This window comes from Mus musculus, chromosome 19 (genome assembly GCF_000001635.26).
Source record: "Mus musculus strain C57BL/6J chromosome 19, GRCm38.p6 C57BL/6J".
NCBI lineage: Eukaryota > Metazoa > Chordata > Mammalia > Rodentia > Muridae > Mus > Mus musculus.
This window is the reverse complement of record NC_000085.6, coordinates 43,917,653-43,944,274: the sequence shown is the minus strand read 5'-3', so window position 1 is coordinate 43,944,274 and position 26,622 is coordinate 43,917,653. Positions and strand designations below refer to the sequence as shown.

General features: G+C 46.5%; 1 protein-coding gene and 1 long non-coding RNA gene across 5 annotated transcripts in view; one reads left to right on the top strand and one right to left on the bottom strand.

Annotated features, from left to right (window-relative positions):
- The first annotated feature begins 4,042 nt into the window (after positions 1 to 4,042).
- The window catches only part of Dnmbp (dynamin binding protein), a 93,418-nt gene continuing 70,838 nt past the window's right edge, over positions 4,043 to 26,622 (top strand). Inside the window, exon 1 of one of the 3 annotated variants that reach the window (XM_006527351.4) lies at positions 4,043 to 4,158. Coding sequence is in view for 1 of the 3 variants with exons in the window: in XM_006527350.4 (XP_006527413.4) it covers positions 20,282 to 20,334 (53 nt within the window). In the remaining 2 variants the exon portion in view is untranslated. Of the gene's footprint in view, positions 4,159 to 20,240; positions 20,335 to 26,622 lie in introns of those variants that run through there. The other 2 variants (NM_028029.4, XM_006527350.4) reach the window with 2 other exon arrangements.
- On the bottom strand, positions 16,353 to 23,686 carry Gm50217. Of its 2 annotated transcripts, none has more exons than XR_003952903.1 (3): positions 22,434 to 23,429; positions 21,075 to 22,043; positions 16,353 to 17,231 (listed from the first exon to the last, which is right to left on the bottom strand). It is a non-coding gene; the product is annotated as a predicted gene, 50217 (long non-coding RNA). The 2 variants fall into 2 exon arrangements; XR_003952904.1 differs by lacking the exon at positions 16,353 to 17,231 and adding an exon at positions 23,475 to 23,686 and having other exon boundaries at positions 20,324 to 22,043; positions 22,434 to 23,183.

The window sequence follows — 26,622 nt, the reverse complement described above, 5'->3', positions numbered from 1 at the left end:
GCTCTTACTTGCCAAGCCTTTATTCACAAGGTTTTTAAAAAATGTTATTTATTTATTTTATGTATATGAGTGTACTATAGTTGTCTTCAGACACACTAGAAGAGGACATTGGATCCCATTACAGATGGTTGTGAGCCACCATGTGGTTGCTGGGAATTGAATTCAGGACCTCTGGAAAAGCAGTCAGTCAGTGCTCTTAACCTCTGAAACATCTCTCCAGTCTTTTTTTTTTTTTTAAGATTTATTTATTTATTATATGTGAGTACACTGTAGCTGTCTTCAGACACCCCAGAAGAGGGAGTCAGATCTCATTACGGATGGTTGTGGCCACCATGTGGTTTCTGGGATTTGAACTCAGGACCTTCAGAAGAACAATTGGGTGCTCTTACCCGCTGAGCCATCTCACCAGCCCACATCTCTCCAGTCTTATTCACAAGTTTTAATGTTACATACTAATCTCTTGTCTTCCAAGGCAGACCACCACCCTCTATCTTCTCCTCTAAATCTCCCTCCCCACCCCCTCCTTTCAGGCAGGTCTGGCTGGGTTTGAACCCATTATGTGGCCAAAGGTAATCTTGAACTCTTGCCTCCACCTTCCACGTGCTGAGAACACAGGTATGACCTTGGCCAGTTTATGTGATGCTGAGGCTTGAATCCCAAGCTTCACGCATGCTTGGTAAGTACGCCACCAACTGCGAGATGTTCCCAGCCCCGCCTAGATCTCTCTTGACTAGCTTTGTTCCGGTCCTCTCAACTACAGATATTGACCCTGAAACTCGGTCTGTTTTGACTAGAGCCCAGATGACCCTCACGCCTGTCTACTTTCTATTGCTCTTCATTTGCTTATTTACTGTCGTGTGCCCGTGTGAAGGTTGGAGGGTGACTTTCTGGGGTCGATTCTCTCATTCCACCACGTGGGTGCCCCATAGCACAGTCAGTCCCTCAGACTTGGTTGCAGCGAGCACCTCCACCTGCTGAGGCATCTCGCTGGCCTCTGCCTGTCTTCTAGGTTCAGATTTTCTAGTTATTTGCTTACACCCAGTCCTCTCATGGTTAATGACTTACTTTGCTTTCAGAGCCTTGCAGTTTCTTCTCCCCGAACGAACGCACTGCCTTAGGTCTCCGCGTGGCTACTTTCTCCTCGTTTTGGTCTCAGACATTACATTCTCTACTCCACGCCGATCCGGCATATAACTTATCTCCTGACACATGATTGTGGAGTATGACTTTCACGACGGCAGGGAGCCCTGCAGTCTATTGGGCAGGCTGAATCTCAAATGCCCCGCACTGCCCCATTTGTGACAAGAGTAGGGTGAGTTCCCTTTGTTCAGAGGAAGAGTTACCATATGGGCTGTTTCGACCTCCTCAGCCTCTCATCCAAAGGATTGAGAATGAAGGTTCACACAGATTTGCAAAAGAAGAAAGCTAACTTTATCTAGAGCCAAGAGTAGAGTTTAGAGAAGGGTGCACTGCCCAGATTGTCAGTGGGCTCCAGGAAAGAGAGTACCCAAGGGCCTCAGGTGGCAGCTGAGGTCTCCTGGTGGCCTAAAGGAAGGAAGGGTTGACTACCAAAGGGCAGTTTTTGGGCGATTCTCTATCTATTTTGACTGATAGGTTAGGTTATTAATTTTTCTTACTGTGCATGTCTGTCCCTTCCTGGAATACATTAATTTTAACCATATGCTCATTTTAATCATTAGTTAGTAAATAGCAAATTCATTCTAAATAGAGAGGACATTGTTTTGCCCTACTGGAAATACATACAAAACTAGTTCTGGCCAGATTAGCTTTTTTTTTGTTTTGTTTTGTTTTTTTTTTTTTTTTTGGATATGTTGGGAATATACCATTTGATTGTTACCAGTCTGATCACTAGTTCCAGGTGTGGAAATGTATAGTATTGTTGGGAGACAGAATTCTCCATCTTGTGAATTATTACAAGAGGGTGCTGTGTAGCCCCAAACTAGACAGGAGTCTCAGGGCAGTAGACCATTCCTCTGCTAGCCTGCCTCAGAAGAATGGTATTATGGAAATCAACCATTCATGATTTAGAATCTCCATGATGCCCTCAGGCAATCACTCTCAAACTTCAGTGCACCCACCAAAGAGCATACCTCTGAGAGTCAGTGACCTGGCCATTCCGGAACTGACCCTTACGTGAAAGGAAAATGCTTCAATTAGGCGTGGAGAAATGGCTCAGAGAGAAAGACACATGCCGTCAAACCTGGAGGCCACATGGTAGAAGAGAACTGATTCCCAGAAGTTGTCCTCTGACCTCCTCATGAGACCCCTGCCTCAAGTGCCCCGTACCCCAGTAACTAAGTAAGTAAGTAAATAGATAAAAAAATAAATAAATATTTAAAAAATAGATAGAGCTGAGTTATGCTAAGCGGTTCCAATGTTGTTTTAGTTTCAAAATGAAATCTTTGCTTCCAGTTCATCTGGCTTTCATAAGGACTCCTTGGGTCCAAACCACAATAGAAAAGTATGCACACAGAAAACAGAATTGTGGTTAGTTAATAATAACAAGCATTAGCGCCAGGGTGTGGCAGTGCTCACCTTTCCCCCAGCACCTGGAGGTGGAGGCAGAGGCAAATGGATCGCTGGGGGTTTGAGACCAGCCTGGTCTACACAGCAAGGTTTAGGACAGTCAAAGCCACATAAGAGAGAGGAGACTCTGTCTCAAAAGAGAAAGTAAGTAAGAAAGAAAGATAATAATACCATTATCTAGGTAGTAGATTGTCATTTTACTTGAAAGGGGGAGAAAAGCTTACTGTTTGACAGGCCGCTGAAGCATTTGATCAATTTCTTTCAAAAACAAAAATCTGGAATATTTATGTTTTACCACAAAAATGCCTTCCTTCAGTGTTCAGACAGCAAAGGAGGAGAATAATGTATGTGAGCAGCAGTTTCACCCCTAGGTACAGCCTCCAAAGAACTGGAAGCAATGGGTCCAGCAGATACGTGTACGATTTGGGTCCTAGCCTTAGCCACAGTAGCCAAAGGGGAAACTCCGCCGAATGCCCAGTGAAGGACAAACGCCTAAACACAACGCAGTATATTTAGCAGTAAAAAGGAAGGAAATTCCGACACATAGAACAGCACAGATGAAACTTAGGGCATTATTCTAACCAAAATAAGGCAGGCACCAAAAGGCCAAGTATTGTAGATTGCATGTATGAGGGTCTTCAGAGTAGACGAATTCTTAAGGACACGAGAGACTAGGAATCGCTGGGAGTGGAGTCCCTGTACGATAAGAGCAGTTTCAGTTTGGGAAGTTGGGGTCCCGGTGCCGGACAAGATGATGGATGCGTAGCAATGTGAATTTACCTACTCTGATGGACTGCACGCACACTTGACAATGGTTCAAACGATACACTTTATGCTATGTCTAGTTTACTACGATTTTTGAAGAGTCAAGAAACAATCTAGCTGATGAGATTTTAAAATAAAGCCTTATCTCTGCTGTGTGTGCATAGTGATATATGATTCCTGCATTCCTCAAATCTGCTAGGTCGGTCCCCGCGCTTGCACCAGCTCCTCCACGCACTTGCGATCTTTAACAGTCAGAAGTCTTCCGGGACTTTTCAGAAACCGGGACGTTTGGTTCTAGTATTCTGTGATTCCTTGCTTTTAAATTCTCAAAATTGTCCTGTGAGACTTTGCTCGGGAGAAAAGAAAAAAAAATCGATGAGGAGTGGGCAGTAACCTGATGGTGTTCCCCTGTAATCCAGCACTTGGAGGAGTGAAGGACGATGGAAGGTTCAAGGCTAGCCTCCGCCTCGGAGTAAGAGAATTCGCGCAGCGGAGAATTTGAGTTCTCTAGGTTGGCGGTAGCGCGAGTGCGTGGGGATCTGGATCCTAGCCTGAGCGAGGTGTGTCGCTAAACGCCCCCACGCAGTCCGTGCCTCAGTTTCCCTGAAAGGCCCTGGGAGCCCGAGCCCTGACGTGGCGGAGCGACGGGCTAGGCGGCCGCCAGGGGGCGCGAGCGCGGGAAACGGAGCCGGGGGCCACCGGACGGAAGCGGCGCTAAGGGAGGCGGGGCGGCGCGGAGTCACCCGGATCGGCCCGCCCGCCCGCCGCCGCTGAGGGGAGGTGACCGCGGCCCGGCCGGGCCACCAGTGGCTGTGCGCGGAGGGAACGCCGAGCGGCAGAGAGCAGGTCGGTGCGGGGCCGGGCGTCCGTGGGGTGGCGGGGTGGTGGGGTAGCGGGGACGGTCGCCTGCGGGGCGCGCGGGGCTTGCGGCGCAGCTCTCGGTCGCGCTGAGCTGCGCTCCGCGAGACGCGAGGCCCTCGCTGTCTTCACTCACGGCCGAGGGGGTGCAGGGGGGGGGGGGCAGCAGCCCTAGGGACCGTCCCGGGGCGCGGACCGGGGGGCGAGGTGTCCAGCCGGGGCGCTGTCACTGCGCCGCCCTGCCTCTTGGCTTTGAGTTGAAGAACTGAGCCCCAGTCCTGCTCCTGGTCACTGCTGCAGCTGGTGGGCATGAGAGGCCGGGATTTCGTGACAGCCAGGCAGCGATGGTTTCCCAAATAACCCGGGACTATTTATATTTAGCTGGAGATGCAGTTTTGGCTTACTGGAGTTTTTAGGTACCCAGGACGATTGCATGCTTGTGTCAGAGGAGGATGGTTGTCACTCGAATAAAGGGGTGTTGGGGTGACCGGACAGGACAGCATGTGGTGTGTATTAAGAGCTGCGAAGGGTGTTTTTAGGGCACAGGGTCGTGTTGAAAAACCAACTTGAAAAGCAAGGTCGCATGTGGGATTATGGCTGGCAAATTCTGTAACCTGTCTGACAGTGTTTCTTTTATAGTCTTGGGAGCACCTTGTGGAACTTCCTAATTAATAATGGTGACAAGCTAGTGATGACACCGATTCTCTGGTAGGAGCATAGTTTGGACTCCACTGTGCTTAGTCGAGTTACATGCCGCTGATAGAGCTGACTAATCAACAGGCGATTTTTGCAGCAAGCAGACCTGATTTCTCAGTTAGGGCTGCATTTATAAAACAGTCGTAGGAAAAGCATAGTCGAGGTGTAGTGTTCAAGTTAGTGTATCCATCGGGCCTCATTCCCCCTAAACTACTGAATCTCGTGATCTCTCAGGCCCTTCCACCGCTAAAGTCTTTCATTTGTATTTGAAGCCGATCCCTCCTGGTGACAACAAAGTCCTAGGAAAACAAAGTTAATTTTACAAATTATGTAGCAGATGTTCAACTTCACTGTCGCTCCCCGCTCCCCCACTCACATAATATTGGGTTGAAATGAGTGAAACCTGTTGTGTGTGTGTGTGTGTCATTCATGTTTCTGTGTTAATGTCACCCAATGGCTTGTCTAGACAGAGATCTTGGTGTGTAGTGGGGAAGTGCTAAGTCTGGCATGGGAGTGACTTGCATGTTGTCACAGGTAGTTTTTCCAACAAGCCAAGAACATTTTGACTCAAACTGTGCTAACTTTTAAGCTAACTTTTATCACATTGTGTATGGTTTGGGCTGGCGCGTGATAGTAATCTTTATAGATGCTGTTCAAATATGTATGAACTATTTGTCCTTTAACCCACAAAGTAGGGCCTCCTAACCTCTTCACCCCCTCTTTTCTGGCACCGAGCTCCGAGCATCCCCTTAGCCTGTGAGACCCTCTTCACATTCCTCCTTCACCCACGTGGCAGGGCGGGGCCTTGCCCCACTGAGCTTGCTGTACCACAGGATGCTCTACCCCTGCCGAAGGGTCAGGGTCGAGCAGACTCTGTTCTGAATGTTTATCTCGGTGTTTCCAGAGCAGAGCTCTTTCCCTGTGCCTTAGAAGGAAGCGTTTTTTCAGCATGCTGCCTTCCAGCGCTTCAAGTTCATCACCGTTCCCAGCCTTCTGGGTCACTTTGCTCTGTACAGGGCTAAAATAAATGCAGAGTCGTATTTTAAGCTACAGATTGCTTAGTCTTAAGTTGGGCAGGGTGGGAAGGCACACTTTTAAAAGTGATTCAAACCGTTTACAAGCAAAGGCTTGCTGCCTACCAGCAGTTACAAAGCTTGGCTTATTTTTCCAGTTTTTTTTTTCCCCGACTATGGGACAAAACACAAATCAGTTAGCATATTGCCTGTGACTTTGCTACTATTTCAGGATCCTATGAGGCTCTCAAGCAATGCTGCTGTTGTTGTTGTTAATAAAACACTCTTGAGACTCATTCACTCCTCAAAAGTTCCATGTCAGTGAATGTGTAATTTTTTATTATTATTATACCCAGCCGTGAAAGCATCTCAATAAACTAATTTTCAAGACTAAATAACTCAGTCTTGCTTTTGGGAGTTCATTATGAGATAGCTTCTCACCTGGAGAGCAGGATCCCAGCGATAACCACACCACCCCCATCCCAAATCCCCCATCCCCCATGAAAGAACTATTTTATATACTGGGTGCTAACTTAGCTGCTTTATCCTTGGTGTTAAAAAGAAAGCCATAGCTGGGCGTGGTGGCGCACGCCTTTAATCCGGCGCTTGCGGATTTCTGAGTTTGAGGCCTGCCTGGTCTACAAAGTGAGTTCCAGGACAGCCAGGGCTACAGAGAAACTCTGTCTCGAAAAACCAAAAAAAAAAAAAAAAAAAGAAAGAAAAAGAAAAGAAAAGAAAAGAAAAGGAAAGAAAAGGAAAGGAAAGGAAAGGAAAGGAAAGGAAAGGAAAGGAAAGGAAAGAAAAGAAAAGAAAAGAAAAGAAAAGAAAAGAAAAGAAAAGAAAAGAAAAGAAAGCCATACTGCCTGGTGCGGTGTGTGGTGACTCAGGACTTTAATTCTTTAAACTCAGGTGGATTTCTGTGAGTTTGAGGCCAGCCAAGGTTACATAGTGAGATCTTGTCTTAGAGAGAGAGAGAGAGAGAGAGAGAGAGAGAGAGAGAGAGAGAGAGAGAGAAGCAGCCACAGGGTAACTAAAATGAATTATTTCATCTTTGGCTTTGTAAGTCTTTTCTGTAGGCTAAAGATATGTGGCTACTGAGGCCTGAGAGCACAATAAGATGCTGATCAAGGAGTTTGAGTTGGATGGTTGTGTTCTGGTGCTGAGTGGTTCGTTCATTCATTCATTCATTCATTCATGCATTCATGCATTCAGCAAATACTTTTCGGAGCACTTGCATGAGCCAGGCCCTACTGTAGGAGTCAGAGCGGAAGTGTGAGCAGAGTGGGCAAAGGCTGACTCGTGCGTACTCCAGTGGGACCCTGAGTGGGTATGCGAGCATAGTGGATCCGGTCATCAGAATTCAGTGGAAAGTTCCAAGCAATTGTATAGGAAAGAGCGTGTGGGGGTGATGTCACTGTTCGCACAGACAGACGGGGGTTGGGGGGGGGGGGAGAAAGACCTCTGCTGAGATGTCTCCTGATCTCTGACTTGAGGGGAGAGTAGGAGGCAGAGAGGCTGGAGCAGGAGCAGGCTTGATAGGTGGGAGTGTTGACAAGGTCACAGAGGCCATGCAGGGCAGACATGGGGGAAGTGGCAGATGAAGAGGTGGTCAGAGCCGGAAAGGAAACCTCAGAATAGGCCATTGTCAAGAATCCGGCTTCGACTCTGAGAAAGGGGGGAAGCCTCTTAGGGCCTTTCTCTGTCCATTTGAAAAGGTAGATGCTGGGCAGGGGCCATGTTAGGAGCAGGGGATCATGAGGGATCAAGGGCATAATGGGAGGCCTTCCTTTTTACATTAGTTATGAGGCCAGAATTCTTCTCTGGGCTTTCATCTCCTTGTCTGCAGAATAACTGGGTCTCCTCCAGCTCCAGAACTTTAAGATTTCAGGTCACGTGGAGACCTTCAGGGAGGCAGGAGGAGGTTCTCAGAGTAAAAGCAGAGGACCTGAAAACTGACACCAACCCACCAGGAGCAAGATCATCCCCAAACCAGAGATCACCCCAAATCCAGAGACAGGGTCAGGTCTTCTCAGTCAGGCCACAAGAAGGGGAACCAGACAGGGCACGGTGGCGCACACCTACCTTCAGTCCCAGCGCTGGAGAGGCAGAGAGGAGGATGGGTGCATTGGAGGGCAGCCTGGTCTACGTAGTGAGTTCCAGGCTAGCCAGGACTATGTAGTTAAATCCTGTCTCAAAAGGCAAAAGAGAAAGAAAGGAAGGAAGGGAGGGAGGAAGGAAGGGAGGACAGTTTCTGTGAATATTCTTTGCTCACCTCTATCAGACTTTTCTTATCTCTGATTTCCGTTTCTGCTTGAGACAGGATCAAAGCTGTCATTCATCCGCAGATCTGACAGCCAGGGTTGCTTTTGTTGTCAGGAAAATCTGGAACTTTCCAGAAGGAAATAGGCCTACTTTTTACCCATCACGGGTCATTTGAATTTTGTTGCTGTTGTTTTTGAGGCACCTACAGAGATCTGCTTGCCTCTGCCTCTGCCTCTGCCTCTGCCTCTGCCTCTGCCTCTGCCTCTGCCTCTGCCTCTGCCTCTGCCTCTGCCTCTGCCTCTGCCTCTGCCTCTGCCTCTGCCTCTGCCTCTGCCTCTGCCTCTGCCTCTGCCGAGTGCTGGGATTACAGCTGTACACCACCAGGCCTGGCTCTCATTTGAGTTATTTTATCACAATCTGAAATATTTCTTTTGCTTTCAGTTATCCCACTAACTGCCTCCAGGTGCTCTTCAAACCATTTTTAAAACACACACGTGTGTGTGTGTGTGTGTGTGTGTGTACATATAATGTGTATATATATGTGTGTGTGTGTGTGTGTACATATAATGTGTATATATATATATGTGTGTGTGTGTGTGTGTGTGTGGTGTGTATATATGTGTGTGTATATACATATAATGTATATATATGTGTGTGTATCTGTGTATATATATATGTGTGTGTGTATATATACATATAATGTATATATATGTGTGTGTGTATGTGTATGTGTGTGTGCACATACCCTGGCCAGCCTGGAACTTACTATGTAGACCAGGCTGGCCTCAAACTCAACTCATCCATGCACCTCTCCCCAGCACAGATATACACACATATGCATAGATAGATAGATATAGATTATATATATATAGATATACATACACATACATATACATATATAATGTGTATGTATGTATATATGTGTATATATGTGTGTATGTGTGTGTGTGAACCACCATATGGGTGCTAGGAATTGAACCTAGGCCCTCGAGAGCAGCCAGCCATTGCTGAGCCATTGCTCCAGCTCCCCACCCCAGGGTGCATTTTTTTCACTGTGTGCTTTGTTCCAGTGCGATCTTGCAAGGTGGGAGTGTTTGCTTTCTGTGTTTTAACTTTGATACTGCAGCACTTCTTTTTCCTCAGGCACTGTTGGTGTGTGCATGTGCGTGCCCACTCCTCCTCTTGGACATTCCGTATCACACGCCACAGCTGCCTGCTACCTGTGTAACAGGTGGATGCTCGGGTTAACCTGCTACCCAACACCACAAGTGGTGACAGCAGTAAAAACCCTCTTCTACCTTCTGTGTCTGCTTATAGAGTGGTGTAGCATTTCTGTGGGTGATCCCAGACTCATGTCCACCATCGCTGTACCCATCTCTGTCTCTCAGAATTATCTGTGCCCTGACATTGTGCCAGCATTCAGCTTTGGGCACTTGATCTGATCTCATAAGTGCTAAGTGATAGCTTACTATTTTAGTTTGTATTACTAGTCCTTTTGAGCATCTCTTAGGCACACAGCTTCTTGTAAATGCGCGTGCACTCTCTCTGTGCTGTTCTGTTGGAGTTGAAGTCTGTGGTGTCACTGATCTGCAGAAGGACTAGAGGGTGGACACTCTCTGGCACATTTATACCTTGACCCTGGTATAAATTTTCTCATCTGGTAGATTTTATTTTCATTTGGTCAAGATAAATCTTTTATTTTATATAACCACATAAGTTATTTAATCTAGGTGTATGCATCTCAAATTTTGTTTTAAATAACCTTCTTCCTGGGGCTGGAGAGATGGCCCAGTGGCTAAGAGCACTTGCTGTTCTCCAGAGGACCCAGGTTCAGGTCCCAGGATCCCAAGTTCAGCTCCTGAGCACAGGGGAATCTGATGCCTTTCCTGCCTCTGCAGGTGGTGCGCTCAGTGCACACTCATGCACACATGCGCACGCACACATGCATTCAATGCACAAACCACACCCATGCACATGTGTATACACACACCTACACATGCACACACATGCACTCAGTGCACAAACCACATACATACACACACACTCACATACACACATGCACTCAATGCACAAACTACACCACACAGAGAGGCGGGGGGGGGGGGAAGAGAGAAAGAGAGAGAGAGAGAGAGAGAGAGAGAGAGAGAGAGAGAGAGAGAGAATGAATTATGTATTTTAAAACTCTATCTGTGGGTCTCATCTAGTCTTAGAGACATTGAATCTACATTGCACCTTAGTCCTCTCCTGTTTTTCTATTTGATGAGCTATCTGGGGAGGGGGGTGGTTGCATGAAGGGAGATGGGAGGGAGACCAGAAGAAGAAAATTTCTTTTTTCTTTTTCTTTTTTTTTAACTGAGTCATGGCACCCTCTGTGACTCCCATGGTGCAGTGTTCTCTAGCTCATCACCTGTCCCACAGGTCCGGAACACCTCATTGCCTGTCCCTCTGGTCTGGAATGCCACACCTGTCATGCCTCATGGTCTGTAGCTCTTGCCCCAGGGTTTTTTTGCTCAGGATTTCATTACAGTGACACCCTTGTCATCATGTGGTGACCAGCACAGTGCCATTCATTTTAAAGTTTACCTAACTGTTCCTAGGCCAAAGTCTACTTTTCCTTATTCAATTTGGAGTAAATTCATTGAATTGCTCAGAAGTTATATTTTGAGAGGTTTTTAAATTGGGATTACACTAAATTTAAAAAATTACTCTGAGTAGGTGTAACATCTTTTTAACGGTAACATGTTCTACCCAAAAGCACGTGGTGTGCCTTTCCACTTATTTGCCTTCTTCTTCTTCTTCTTCTTCTTCTTATTATTATTATTATTATCATTTTAGAGCTTGGAAATAATTTAAAACTAACAGAAGAGGCTTAAGAATAGAATGAAGGGTTGGAGAGATGGCTCAGCGGTTAAGAGCACTGACTGCTCTTCCGAAGGTCCTGAGTTCAATTCCCAGCAACCACATGGTGGCTCACAACCATCTGTAATGGGATCCGATGCCCTCTTCTGGAGTGTCTGAAGGCAGCTACAGTGTACTTACATATAATAAATAAATAAATCTTAAAAAAAAATGAATAGAATGAAGGAAAACCGAGTGTCTCCCCTCTGGAATCACCACGTTAGTAGCCGGCCATCATTGCTGTAGTGGGTCCTCTGTGCGTTTCTACAAGTTTCCCTGGCCCTTTTGAGTTGGGCACAGTCCCCATCGATTTTTATCTCTAGGGACTTCACCACCTCATTTTTTAAGTCCTTTCTGCCCCTACCCTCAGGGTGTGGGGTCAAACCCAAGGCCTTGCCCGTGCCAGCTAGGTGAGCACTCCACCTGTGAGCTCTCCTCGGCTCCTTTGTCGGAGCATGAGTCCTCCATGCGAGCCTAGAAGGGCGAGCTTCGTTCTTCCTTAATTTGATCCTATTGTGAGTCTTATTTCTTGTTGTTATTTTCTAGCTGGTTACTAGTAGTTAAAGATACTTACCATGGGTTTTTTCTCTCATCCTCTCTATTTAATTCTGTCTCTCTGGGTTTCTGAAGCAGAATGCACAGATCCAGGAATGTATTTCCTTAGGACAACATGTGGACCTTCTTACTAGGAAAAATACCTAGTTTTAAAAAGAAAAGCTACTGAAAATTGGCCTACTGTATGGTACTACGAAATATATAAGTTAGGAAACTGGTATTTCTCAGATCTGTATTTTCTTTCATTCTTTCTAAGCCAACAGCATCTGTTTAGGTCTCCCATCCAAGTACCAACCAAGTCCAACCCTGCTTAGCTTCCCCAGTCAGATGCGATGAAACACATTTAAGGAGATACTGCTTCAGATAATTCTGATTTTTTTTTTTTGAAATTTGTATTAGTGTTCTTTATAATATGAATGATTATCAATCTTTAGTAAAAAGGTATTTATTGACACTAGAAATGTATTTGCAACTGGTGTAAATTGTATGTTAATGTTGTGAATATAGTTATACTCAGACTTGGTGTAATTCTGATCAAGGAGCGATGTGCCTTCAAAGGCCCCTCCATGTGCCGTGCAGGCTCGGTGCCACGCAATGCCTCCCAGCGGTAGGTGTGCAGTTTGTGTGTGTGCCCTTCATCAGGGGAAGGTGTTTCCTCTGCTTATAATTTATTGAGATTTTTGTGTCACGGACAGCTGGATAGCTGTTAGCCCCTTACGGAACACTCACAGAATTTGTCCTCTAGGAAACAAGATGGCGTCACTCCGGCGGCAAACCCAAATCCTGAGCCTGATGTCGAGTCGTTACTAGCATAAATAAGAGCCCCCCAGGATTTCTGTACTCTCCGTATATTAATGTATGGTCAAATCCCGAGGGTCTAATACTTCACAATGAGGCCACATTTTCCTTCTGCTGTTGAAAGTCAAAATCTAAATAGCTGTGTCCTGAAGGAGAGTCACGTATTATAACTGTAGTCGTCAGTGTGATCATCAATAAAGACACAAAAGAACTTACCCTGGTTCAGTTTCTACTCTAGGTATAACCCTTAAGGATCTCCTAAGACATACTGCAGTTATTTAACACGTGGACATAGGTGGCCTTCAGTGACAGCTGCTGGGCACTTAGTTACCACTGTCCCTGCTTTCCCACTTTAAACCAGTATTTTCCCCCTAATTCGTGTGTGTGTATAAAATTGTTATTATTATACATAGAAAGTTTGTAAAATATAGAAAAGCAAATCCCTATAGCCCCAGCTTTGGTGCCAGCCTGTTAACTGACTATTTCTATGCTGTGGAGGAGGGGATGCGCTTAACCCCGTGGTTCCAGAGCCTTCCTCCTTGTACAGGGTTAGGCCATTAGCTCACTTTGGTCTCACCTTGGTCCTCTGGGAAGGATGGAGGAGGGTAACAGGCTGTAATTAGCTTTAGGCGTGGGGAGAAGTCTGCTGGTCCCTTGGACCAGACTGAGCCTGAAGGCGCCACAACGTACTGAGCCCCGAACCCCAAATGAATCATCACAGCTGAACTCGGAACATTTGTGGTCTGGACCCCAGTGGAGCAGGTCCCAGCCCCGGAAGCAGGGAGGCACTTATAGGATGATGTAATGTTCTTTAGCACAGGTTTAGACCCTCCTTTTTCTCCCCCTTCAGATCACAGTTTCCCCTTTCACAAAATAAATAAATGGAGTGAAGAAAATAGCTTGTTCTTTTTTTTTTTTCTTTTTCCTTTTTTTTTCTTTTTTTTTTTTAAGTAAAGGTCTCATTGTGTAACCCTGGCCTCTGGCCTGGAGCTTGCTATGAAGATCCTGCCGGCCTAGGAATTTCAAAGATCCTCCTGCCTCAGCCTCCCAAGTGCTGGAATTACAGTGTGCAGCAGCAGCAGCACACCTGTTTTCTCTTGACACTGAAATAAACCTCCACCATAATTGTTTTGTTTCCCTAATCTCTGCTTGCCCCGTGGTCTGTGCTTTGGACATGTGATCATATAAATAGCAGGAAGTGAGCTAATTCCTAAGTTAACGTTCCTAGCATCAGCATGTTCAATTCCACACAGCTGTACTTCCTCCTTATGCCCATCCCTGGATCCTGACCGGCTGGAATGTGTCCCCAGTTTGCATAACCCTTGCCACCGTCTGGAATACAGCCGACACCTTACTCAGCCCTTCAATAAATACCCAGGCACCTCACTGTGCCCCTTCAAACGAATCCATCTTATGGCCCAGACAGGAAGCCTGCAGGAGTGGGGGGATGAGAAAGTACACTTCTCTGCCTCCTTCCGATTCTCTGGCAGGGTGGGGGAGTGGAATCCCATTTGCTCCCTGACAGTGTGAGCAGAGTCTAGCACCCTGTCCACCCAGGTAGGCTCTGCCTTTGTGCCAGCCTCTGCTTGGGGGGTGGGGGTCTGGGCATGAGGGTGAGGAGGGCGTGATGTGTTTTTTCCGGAGGCAGAGTGAGGATCTGGGATGCTGACAGCTATGATGGGAGCCGACCAGGGGAGAACGCCTGGTGCTGACCTCCAGCCATGGGGTCTGGGCCCCGTGCACGCCAGGCAGGCATTGTTCTCATGCTGCTGCTGCTGTGATTCTTTCAGCACAAATGAGCCTGCCCCCGTCAGCAGAAAAAGTTGCAATGGATGTGCCGAGTTGTACCTCACTCCCCAGCCTCACACCCGTGACCTCCCTTTTCTGGTTTGTTCTCTCCTCCCATCTCTAGTAAAGTAGACACTTTGTTGCCCTTTCTGTTGTTTCTGAACAATAAGTAGTGTTCTGGATCTGGCTCTGCGCTGTCAGGTCGCTGTAGTACCTCATTGGCCAGACCTCCTATTCAAAGCACAGGGTGGGATAGTTGACTGACAGCTGCTACAAGGATGGGATAATGCTGTCCTGAGGCCAGCGCTGTGGGGAGACCTTATCTTCAATATAACTAATGTAATATACTATACCAGCAGTGAGCGGGTTAGCCATTTACATGAGCGCCTGGCTCGTGGAGTCTCCAGGATGATCACAGGTGGAAAGTAACGCTTTAGCCCTCAGTCTAATGTGGCGAAGCTCGATATTCTCGGTAAGGAACCTTATGTAAAGGTCTGTGGCCGACAGTAACTGAACTCTACCCAGCCTTCAACTCATGGCGGTCCTTCTGCCTCAGCTTCCCAAGTGCTAGGATTATAGTCACACGCAATCGTTTTTTAATGAACTAATTATGCATGTGTACTTGTGTGGCTCTTGGGGGCTCCCCTGTACCATGGTGCACTTTTGGAGGTCCAAGGACAAGCTTCAGGCGCTGGGCTTTGCCCTTCTTCCGGCTTGTTCAAGGCAGTCTCCCTGCTGCTGCATAACCTGGGCTCGACCACCTGCCAGCTCCTGGAGAATCTTTCGTCTCTGACTTCTGCCTCCCTGGTGATACGTGCTAGGGTACAGATGTGTGCACTACGGAGGTCAGTCTTTGTGTGGACTCCAGAGATTCAAAGTCAGGTCATTTCCCTAGACCCATTATCTTCTTAAAGAATCCATTTTAAAAATCAGTCCAAGAAAATGACATAGCTGGCATTTCATACATTTCTTAAACAGTTTAAATTTGTTCTGAGTTTAAATTGAAATCTTTTGCACATAATTTATTTGTTGATGAAACTGGTCGTTCATCCTAAGATTTCCTACAGTATGGGTTTTTGTTTTTGTTTTTGTTTTTTCTTTTTAAAGTTCAGTTGGCACAATTTCATTCTTGTTTCTAAAGTGAGTTAGCTTAATTGAATGGCTACTGCAGAAGGTTCCAAAATCACGGGCCCATATAGTTTGCTCTTTCCTGAGGTAGTTTCTGAGGAGCTTTCTAGAGTGTTCCAGGTGTCAGGGAGTGACATTATCACACTGTGTGGCAGCCAATACATTGTGCCTTGAAAGCATTTTGTGACTAACTATCTGGCAAGGCAGTTTCCAGGTTCCTTGGAGCTGTAGCGAGGATGGAGGCCTCTGGTTTTCTTCTTCAGGGGCAGTATGTTGCTTTAAGGACCCCCTGAGCTCAGTGCCAGGACCTCTTCAGGACGTTATTATCTGACAGTGTAGATCTGTTCCCAGAAAGCATCGGAGGAGCCCGAGAGGGTTGGGTAGAGGAAAGTGAGTTTGCTTGGGGACCAGACTCTGCAGGGACCTGCTCTGGTCCTGGGGACTTGAGCAGCTCGCAGGACTATGCGTCATGCTGCTCATAAGGAAGGTTCTGAATGCATGGCTCTCGGTAGCACAGGTTTTTACTGCCAGTGTCTAGATGCAGTAATTCCAGTATCTGCATCACTGTGGGCACGGAGAGATCAGCTTCTCTCTCTCTCTCTCTCTCTCTCTCTCTCTCTCTCTCTCTCTCTCCTCCCTCTCTCTCTCCTCTCTCTCTCCTTCCTTCCTTCCTTCCTTCCTTCCTTCCTTCCTTCCTTCCGGGAGGGGTGGGGTGTGTGTTACATTTGTCCGTCCATCACCTGATGGCTCTGTAGGATAACAAGCCAGTGTTAAAGTAGCACGGAAACATGGGCAGATGCTGTGAAGTTTGCTATATTTGCTCTGTCGCTGATTCAAAGGTTCCAAGAAGAAAATAGCTCAGTGTCAGTATTTTCATCTAGTTTTAAAGCCAACTAGTTAAACTAAGACATAGAGAAAGACGTTCAATGAATTGATTTATAATTTATAGTCATTTTAGTAAGAGTTTTGCTTTGATGAAAGCATCAGTTAACAGGAAGTCACTGAAAACTTCCAGGTGAATTTGACCAGTGTTTATTTAACGTTTATTCTTAGAGTCCATAAATGAAATTCAAACCCGGTTAGTTGTCTCATATTATGACTTGACAGGCTTAAAAATTAAAATGAATTATTTGCAAGTGGAGTGTTAGTCAGGGGTTATCTGTTGCCTTGCTGTTGTTTCTCCTTGTAGTGTGAATGAAAAATGCCAGGCACTTCAGGTGGGCATGGTGGCACATACTTGTACTCCTAGACTTGGGAGACCGAGGCAGGAGAATTGCCATGAGTTTGAGGCCAGCTTGGGCTATCCAGTAAGTTCCTGGCTAGCTTGGAGGTATAGTATGAGACCTTTGCTTAAACAATCTAAAAATTGGAATCCCCAAATTAAACACTCATTATCTGTGTCCAAGCAAGGGTAGCAGCCATGCATACAGAGGATAACGGAGCTGAAAAGCAGCCTCCAGTTGCAGGCCAGGGCTGCGGCTGTAAGGCTGCATCAGATTCTTGGTCTGCAGTGAAGCTGGGTGTCACTGCCCTGTTCATAGTGTTGTCACTTGGGCAGAGGGGCAAGCCGGTGTGCAGCTCCTCGTGGCCCTGCAGAGAGCGGCTGGCATGGAACTGGATTTGGCAGAGATTGGGGCGTATGGAGGGTGGCAGGGAATGAAGCCAAACCCATGTTGGGGACTAGATCTTAACAAGGTTTGTCTGCCCCGAGGAGGAGTTTTACTGCGAGTGGTGGGTGGAAGAACTCCAGGCACAGGGAAGTGTGAGGTTTGCTTTTTCCCAGCCGCAGTGCTGTAAACAGGCTGAGGGGGTGAGACTCTCGGGCAGGCAGCATGCCGGAGTCCATGGCAGCAGGTTCTCAGAAAAGGCAGATGGAGTCAGACTGCTGGTTATACCACTTAACTGCGGAGCCTATGGCTTTTCCTAGAAATAGAGTATTTTTGATAAAAGTAAAAACATTCATTATTTTATGTCTTCCTTTTATCCCCAGAAGGTATTTGGCAAAGGTTTTTTTTGGGCCCTTATATAGGGATCTCCTTTGTAGACAACTGCCAAATCTGTGCGGGTCTGTTACAAATCTACTGCATTGTACAAACGCACAATGCAGTAGAAAGGGGTGTCTGTTGCTCTTTCCCCATGACCAGTAACCACAGGACTCACATTTCTCTCCCTGCTCAAGAACACAGTTGCAGTTTGGAGAAGTTGGCTCCGCCCAGAAATGCTGCTTCACCTCTGTTGTTTGTGCAACAGTTCCTTGGGTGATGATGATCACCCTCCTCCCCTCCCTCCTCCCTCCCCTCCTCCCTGCCTCCCCCCACCCCTGACTGTCATCATCAAAGCAGTGTTTTCGGAGCGTCTGCCTTTTGTTTGGAGGTGCTCCAGGAGTTTACTGACATTTCAGATTTAGTCCTTGCCATACACTCTGAAGCACATTACTGTTGTCTTAGTTTTTAGATGAAGAAACTAACGTTCTGAGGAATTGCCAATTGAACTTTCCCGAGGTCACAGAGTCAGAGATTGAAACTAGGGCTGGGATGTGGCTCAGTTAGCTGTGAGTTTGCCTAGCACAAGTGGAGCCCTGGCGTGGATCACATTACATACATGTGCTGCGTGGCACATGCCAGTGGTTTCAGCAGCACGTGGGAGGTGGGAACAGGTGGATCAAGGCCATCTGTGGCTACATAGTGAGTTCAAGGCCAGCTTGGGGCACAAAAGACTTATCTAAAACACACACACACAGAAGAAAATGAAGGAAGAAAGTGAAACTAATGCTCTCTCACTTAAGGGTCAGGTCCTGTTATTTCTATAGTTATTAATTCAATTTAGGAGTAATTAGGATTTCCCATTTTAAATTTGATCATTATTTCATGGATGGAGCAAGTGTATACAACACATAAGGTTCTGGGATCAGTACTTAGCAATGCGCACACACACACAAAGCATTCTTTCTAAAAATATTTATGTGTGTGCATGCATGTGTGTGTGCACATGTGTGTGTATGTTTGTGTGTGAGCATGTTTGTGTGTGTGTGTGTGTGTGTGTGTGTTGCCATAGCACACATGTGGAGGTTAGAAGAAAATGTGCAGGGGTCAGTTCTCTCCCACCAGGTGGGCTCCAGGGATCGAACACATGACCTTAGTCAGATGTTTTTGCCTGCTGAGATAGCTCACTGCCCCAACAAATTGTTCTTTTATGTCTCACCAGTTGCTGAACGTGCAAATTGCCAGATATTGCACTGCCCTCATTTCCACCCTAGATCAGATATAAGTTGCAAGACTAAAATATTCATTAAAATGAGAGTGCTTCGGAGGTGGGGCTGATTATGCTATGTAAATGTGTGCCCTTTGCAGGCAGAATGTTCCTGTAAGCCTCTGCCAGTGGATTAAAGTACCGAGATTGCTGAAATACAAGAGGTACTCATTTTTAAAAATTAAAATAATCATATATCATAAAAAAAATCCCAGTGAGTATATGAGTCAGTGGCTGCCATACGTTCCCAACCATGTCACCATGAATTCTAGAACATTCTCGCTCTCAAAAGAAGCCAGCTCACCCCCTTCCTCTTCTTTAGGTCTCTCCTTCTATCTTAAAGATTTGCCTTATTTTTTCTTTATTTTCCCTTTATGTGGATGCAGGACCCAAGAAGGCAGAAGAGGGTGTTGAGTCCCCTGGGACTCTTAATTAGAGATGGCTGTGAGCTACCATATGGGCGGTAGGGGTCGAGCACAGGTCCTTTGTAAGAGAAGCAAGTGCTCTTAATCGCTGAGCCGCCTCTTCAGCCCCAGAATCTTTCAAGACCTTGTAATGCCTCAGTGCTATGAAAAAGATGCTGAGGGCCAGGGATGGTGGCGCATGCCTTTAATCCCAGACCAGGGAAGCAGAGCAGGTGGAGGAGCCGGAGACCTGTCTGGTCTGCAGAGCAGGTGCCACGTGGTAAGACCCTGGGCTTCCAAAGAAAAGGAAAAAAAAAAAAAAAAAGGAAAGATTGTGAGACTATCATCCCACAATTGACTATCCTCATTGCAGATGATCATATCTATATGAGGTGCTGGTCTGAGTGCTTCGAATACATTAATTCCTTTAAATGTCACTACAATTACTATAGTAAACTCGTTGCACATATGAAGAAGGTAAGACGCCAGAAAGTGAATGGCTTGTTTTTCATCCTGGAACTGTAGTGAGAGCTGGATCTGAGATGCACACGGAGCTGGCCAGGCTCTGTGCTCTGTGCTTTGTGCATCATGGCTCTCTGTACCTTAAACTGGCAGTTTCTATTTAAAATTACATGATGACCTTGAAAACATTGTGCTAGAGAATGGCATCGTGACCTCATTGTGTGGGGGTCAACCGAACTTGAAATGTGCAGAATAGACAAAGCTGTACAGAAAGTAGACCAGTGTCTGCCAGGGGCCGGCGGGGAGGGGCCTGCAGTGTGGGTGGAGTCTGCAGCGTGGGCGGGGCTGCAGCGTGGGAGGGGCCTGCATTGTGGGCGGGGCCTGCAGTGTGGGAGGAAAGGAGAACCAGGGGAGGAAGATGCCTTTTCCCATTCAGTTTATGAGGCCCCTATATGTTAAGTCTGACAAGGTCTCCTACAAGAAAAGAGGCAGATAGGCTGGGGAGGTAGCTCACTGACGTGTTGGCCTCCAATGGAGAGTTGGGATTGTAGATTATCCCTTGGGAGCATACTATAAAAATCTCTAAGTAGTTGCAACTCAAAACTTTCCGTTTAAAAAGGGCTAGCTAGCATCAACTCCAGAACTCAAAATGTTTAATGTTTGCAAATGTAATTGCTGCATTCCCAGAATAAGGGAGGGCAAGTTCTCATCTGGATGGATACAGGGGGGGAAAAAAGTTTGCTAAATATCAACCACTTATTCATTTTTATTTTTTAAAGGCTTCTTGAAAGATTCACTTACTGTTTTTATTTAATGTATGCATGTTTTTGCTTTCTTGTACGTCCGTGCCCTGCGTACATGCCTGTGACCTGGGAAAGTCAGGAGGGAGCTATGGCTCCACTAGAACTAAGGTAAGGAGTGTTGTGAGCCATCATGCGGACGCTGGAAACTGAACCCTGGTCCTCTGCAGGAACTGCTTAATCTATGAGCTTTCTCTCCACCCCCTTACTTGTTTTTGTAAAGGCAAAACAAAATGGTATATAGAACTAGACAGAACAAAATAGTGAACTCTGACCCTCCATGTCTGAGCAGGAATCGCTGCACCAGCTGCTAGCTGGCCCCAGAACAGAATGCTGGAAGCTTTAGGACAGTGGTTCTCAGCCTGGGGGCCGAACGATCCTTTTATAGGAGTCACCTAAGACCATCAGAAAACACAGATTTTTCTGAGATGATTCATAACAGTAGCAGAGTTACAGTTATGAAGTAAGAACAAAACAACTTTATAGTTGGAGTCAAGGCATCATGAGGGACTGTATCAAAGGGTCGCGGCATTAGGAAGGTTGAGAAGTGCTGCTCTAGGGCATTGTTCATTAGTTGGTGGTGGTTATCTGCATTTGCCATTTGTAAGGCAATTAGCTTTGCAGCTTATGTCAACTGCCAGTATTGGTAACGTAATTAAAGCACATTTTTTTCTTGTTCTCTATTGCGGCAGTCTGTGATATAAATCTTTTCCTGTTTCTTTCTACCTTGATCTTATCCCAACTGCTATTAAAATAATGTGGCATCTGGAAAGATGGCCCAGCAGTTAAGCGCACACTGCCTGCCCTGGCCTTCCCCTCCAGCCGTTCTGGGTTAGGTTCCCAGCGCTCACAACAGTTTCTACTTCCAGTCCCAAGGGATGTACGCCCTCTTCTGGTCTCTGCAGGCACTGCATGCATGCGATGCACAGACTTACAGGCAGACAAGACACCTGGACACATGAAATAAAAGCAAAGGTTTAAAAAAAGATTTAAAAAAAAATGCTAGCCTCAGATAATCAGTTTCTTGCACGCTGTTGCCCACTTGAAAGCGTCCAAGTGTGAGATGATCCTGCCCCCACTGTAGATTCCCCTCATCCCACAGGAGGGCTAGACTTTGTCTCCTTTCAATTCTTTCCTTTTTTGGAAGGAGAAGGGTGTGGCTTAAGACAGGATATCACTGTGTAGCCTTAGTTGGTCTGGGACTCACTATGTAGAGCAGGCTGGCTTTGAACTCCCAGCCTCTGCCTCCTGAGTGCTGAGATTAAAGAAAGACACATGCCACCATGCCTGGCCCATCCTTCTGTTTTCACTGCTCACTCGCCCGCCCGCCCTCTAAGCCTTGTTCTTGTGAGTGTCAGACCCCACGTGACTGTTTTTCTTCTCCATCAGATGCGGCCCTGCATGGGCTGTCTTGCAGTTCTTTATCAGAGACTCTACAGTACTTCTTATCTTAGTAAAATTTAGCTTAACCTAATCACAGCCTTCTCTCCTTCCTTACTCTTAGCAAATCACATTGAATATTGCTAACTCCTGGTATGTTTTATTCAGTTATTCCTAGTAACTAAAACTTAAAATTGTAATAAACGAACGTGTATCAAAACTTTGAATAACATGGCTTTATTCACTTCCCTAAATACTTTCTTTATAAGGCGTGTCTCTGGGACAAACAAGGCTGTTCGTCCTGTGTTGAGACATTAAGTCCTTGTTCAACTATCTAAGCTGTTTAGTGGCTATATTCCACCTTGGTATAGTTCCTTGTTCACCTTGAAAAGAAGCTACCAGAGATCCCATGCTTCTGTCCAGTGTGGTGACGTTAGTTTCTGTAAGAGGCCAGTAGTCATTCTTATTGTTTGTGTAAAGCTACAAGCCCGTTTTCCAGGGCGCATAGATATCAGTACTCCTTAAAAATGACCTAAATTCTCTACCCTGGGAATAGTTGCAGATATTTTTAACTCTAGCCAGACGGGTCTCTCCATGTTCTTTCTGCCCAAATCTACAGGTTTCTTCCTTCCTCCCTCCCTCCCTCCGTCCCTCCCTCCTTTCCTCCCTCCCTCCCTCCCTTCCTCCCTCCCTCCCTCTCTCCCTCCCTCCCTCCCTTCCTTATTTCTCCCAAAGCATCAACATCAAGAACAGTTCACAGGCTGGCATGGACTGGAGAATAAGGAAATTCTGTGTCTTTTAAATCTCCTGAAGCTGAAAGGCTAGCTCACCTTGAACCAATAGATAAAGAAAGAAACTCGATGCCTGTGTCCCAGATCTCGGTAACAGGTGTCCTCCTTGCTTGGAGCGCTGTGGGAAGATGTTCTCAGAGCCTCTCCTGAAACATCTCTCTGGTTGCCTGTTTTCACTTGTGCACCTCGCTGCTATCCGCAGCCACACCCTCAAGCTTCAGTTCAGACTTTCACTTTAATCTTGACTTGTGCAACCGCTATCGGACAGATTCTGTGCGTGTGACATCTGCACCGTCGTGGAACCCCTGGTTTGAATGTGTCATTAAGCTGCCCAGCTCAGACATGTCCCTTTTATCTAGCTATGAGTCAGTGGTTATTAAATTTCCACTCATAAACGAGGTTCACACACGATTTAAGAAACGTCAGTCTAAGAGCATACTTAAGGGACTCCTACGTTAAGTCATTTGGAAAGAAGTTTTTCCCCATAAATGTCTTAAAATGTTGTAGGTCTCAAAACATTAATCATGGGACCTCCATTTACACAGTTTTGTTCAAAAGAGAATATCGATGCAAAGGGGTCTGGGCAATTTCTTTTTAAAAAGAGATTACAGCTAGGAAGAGAGGGAGACGTCAGCTCACGGGATGTGAGATGGAAGCCCGATGGGACAGTTTTCAGGGGACCTTCGTGGTGTTTTCTTCAGATGTGAGAACCAAAGGGCTGGCCTTTCCATGGTTGGCAGAAGCTCAGCGCCCTACTCCATCCCCTTGGCTGAGAATGCTTCCTTCCTCCTGGGGACAAGTTTTGATGTGACAACTGTTGCAGGTGAACGGTTAGAACTGGTCCGAACGTCCGAACATGGTTAGGACTGGTCCGAGCGTCCGAGCATCCGGTCCATGCGTCTTACCTTGGTTTTTTTTAACTCACCTCCTCCCAGCCAGAGTGCGATCCCTTGGTGCTAAAGCATCCATCCCCTCCCCCACCCCCTGCAGAGCCAGCGCTCACTAGAGCTGTGGTGGTGTCGCAGAAACACTATGACACTCCCTCCCCCTCCCCGTGGGGTCCCCCAGTTTGCAGGTTACCTTCCCTGCTCATCCTTTGGGGTTTTCCTTGAGGAATCGCCTGGCCGCCAGTGCTGACCTCCTTCCTATCCGGGGTCAGCTCTGTGACCCGGAGCAGTGGAGGAAAGGCTGCCTTCCCAGCTTCTCTGATTTCCTTCCTTCCTGAAGCTGCTCCAGGCCTCATTTGCTGACACCTCTGATCCGGCCACAGAGAGGACACTTGCCTGTGTGGTCAGGAGAGACGCGCGCGCGCAGAGCTGCTCTCGGGGTTGAAGGCGCTCACTGGGGGCCTGACTTCACTTACGAGGATTCTCTGAAGGTCGTATTTCCTGGAGAATTCACTTATAAAACTTGGGAAAACTCAAGATCTCCCTCCATAAAGCATACCTAGACAGGGAGGGGAGAGCAGGCCTTTCAGTCAGGGAGATCCCAGAGAATTTGTTCTACTGTAGATGGTGTCACCATACTTTCTGAGAGCATGAATAGACAGCTAAGTTTTGAGGGGAGAGTGAGTAAGAACCTAGGCATTAATTGTTTAAGTTTTTGGGTTTTTTTTTTTAATTTTTAATTTGTGTTTGAGTGTGGTTATTTTTTAACAGAATCTCAATCGCTCAATTTTACCACTGAAGACTTGGGAGCTAGATCCTGAGCTGAAAACCTGCTAGCTCAGAGGCAGAGAAAGAACCCAGCTGGCCTTCCTCCTCAGATGATGTCCCACCACTGGCCCTCCAAAAGCCTCAGTTAAACAGAATGTCCCGCCCTTCTACTTCCTGTGTGTCTCTCTATCTGACTCCCTCCTAGTCTCTCTGGTTTTTCCTTAATAAGCCTATGTTCACTTCCTGTCAACTGGTTCCCTGAGTCACTTCTTGACCTATGGCTGACTTTATTTAATCCTGTTTACAATATTCAAGCAGAAAGCTCTTGGATTAAAGGTGTGTGGTAGGGCCGAGCCACACCGTGACTAGAAACAGGTTTTTTCCAGTAAATAATCCACAATCTAGGGCTCACAGTATGATCAGGTATCCTGTAACAGTGCTTTGCCCGCTTGGCACGTAAACATACCATGTGCGCATGGGCCACCTATGGAGACTTGGATCTCCTGGAACCAGAGCTATAGGGGTCTGTAACTCACCGTGTGAGTGCTGGGAACCAAACCTGCGTCTTCTGTAAAAACAGCAAATGCTCCTAATCCCTGAGCCATCTCTCCTGACCTCTACTGTGTTTTTAAACCTTCAAAATTGATCTCCTTAGTGTCTGTCTGTCTCACTTGGATTTACAGCGGTGGAACCATGAGACTACCCAATGCTTTCCTATACTCTAGGTTTTCGTTCTTTCCAATACATGGTCTCCATGCATCGCGCTCTAGGGATCCCTTGGGCCCGTCTCCGCCTGGGGGCCAGCAGAAGCAGGGAGCATACTCCAGTCTGAGGACTTGAGGAAGTCGAACTTAGAATGCACAGGTTTAGGGAAAATAGTATGGGATTGTACTTGACACCAAGGCCACCCTACTCCAGGGAATGGAAGAGTTACTTTATTGGGCAGGAAGTGTTATCTGGAGAAGGTCTCCTGGCTGGAGCCTTTGGTGAAGTTGCCTCACCAAGTCAGTCCAGCAGGAAGGGAAACCCAGCTTCTCCCACCTCTGTCTTTAGATCCCTTCTGTCCTATTGGTTGGATCCGGCTTCTCCCGCCTCTGTCTTTAGATCCCTGCTGTTCTATAGGTTGGATCCAGCTTTTCCAGCCTCTGCCTTGCCCTGCTCATTGGTCGAAGCTAGCAGGACTCCAGAGGCAAGCACTTGGATTTGGTGTTTGAGGTCACCACCTTGGGGCACAGAGCAGGCTGGAGGACAGAATTGGAAGGGCTGATGTTCTATGTCCTCAGTGTGTACCCAGTTCAGACCTTTACCCCAAAGGCCATGTTGGAAATTACTCATTAGGCTGGTTGCTATCAGTATCTCTCTGGGTGAAAGTTTACAGCCCATGATCTCAGATCTTTAACAATGTGTTAAGACTTGTGGCTGTGTTGCTTATTAAAACAATCCGTCTCCCAGGCCTTAGTTTGCATTCCATCACGTTTTATAACATGTTAAACACGTTGCTTTTTCTATTGTGATCAATGAATATTACATACGCTTTACCATTTTGAACATTTTAAGTGTACAGTTTCATACCACTAATTTGCTACCATAAGTAGCGTTCTGCCTCCAGAACTTTCTCATATTCCCCAACTGAGCAGCCATAGTTCCCCAACAGAATGCTAGTTCTCTAGCCTTTCCTCTGTCTCTGTGGCTCCGGCTGCACCGAGTACTTCATCTGAGTGGAATCTGGCAGTGTCTGTCCCTGTGTCTGCTGGTCTCACAAAGCATAGCATCTTCAAGGTTGATCCGTGTGGCATTAATGTGTTACTGCTCTTTTTCCTTTTAAAAGGGTCAGATAAGGGTCAGTATGTGTTTCATGGCATGTTGTAAATCTTATTTCTGAATAAATATATATACAATATATATTATATATATGTATGTGTGTGTGTATATATATATATATTTGTTTGTTTTTTTTTGTTTTTCGAGACAGGGTTTCTCTGTGTAGCTCTGGCTGTCCTGGAACTCACTCTATAGACCAGGCTGGCCTCGAACTCAGAAATCTGCCTGCCTCCGCCTCCCGAATGCTGGGATTAAATGTGTGCACCACCACGCCCAGTTTTTTTTTTTCTGAATGTTTTTATAATTTTACATTTATAGCATTAACTTTCACATACTCAGGGCTGGAGGGATGGCTCAGAGGTTAAGAGCACCGGCTGCTCTTCCTGAGGATCGGGGTTCACTGCCCAGTGTCCACGTGGCAGCTCCCAACCATCTGTAACTCCAGTCCCGGGGGACCCACTTTCTTCTGGGCTGTGGTGCACATGTGGTGCACAGACAGACAAGCTGGGAATGCACACACATGAAATAGAGACTTGTCTTATGTTCCCTGATTATTAGAGTCACACACAGGAGTGGCATATTTAGTCCAATGTTTTTATCCAGAGAGACCCACGCTAGCCTTGAGTAATTCCTACCTTGTCTCCCTAAAATACTGTTATGCGTACTGTACCTTAAAGACTGGCTTACACACATTCCTTTCTTTTGTCCTCCTCCCTAAATAGGTAGCTTTTAGTGCTGTAACAGTTAAACTC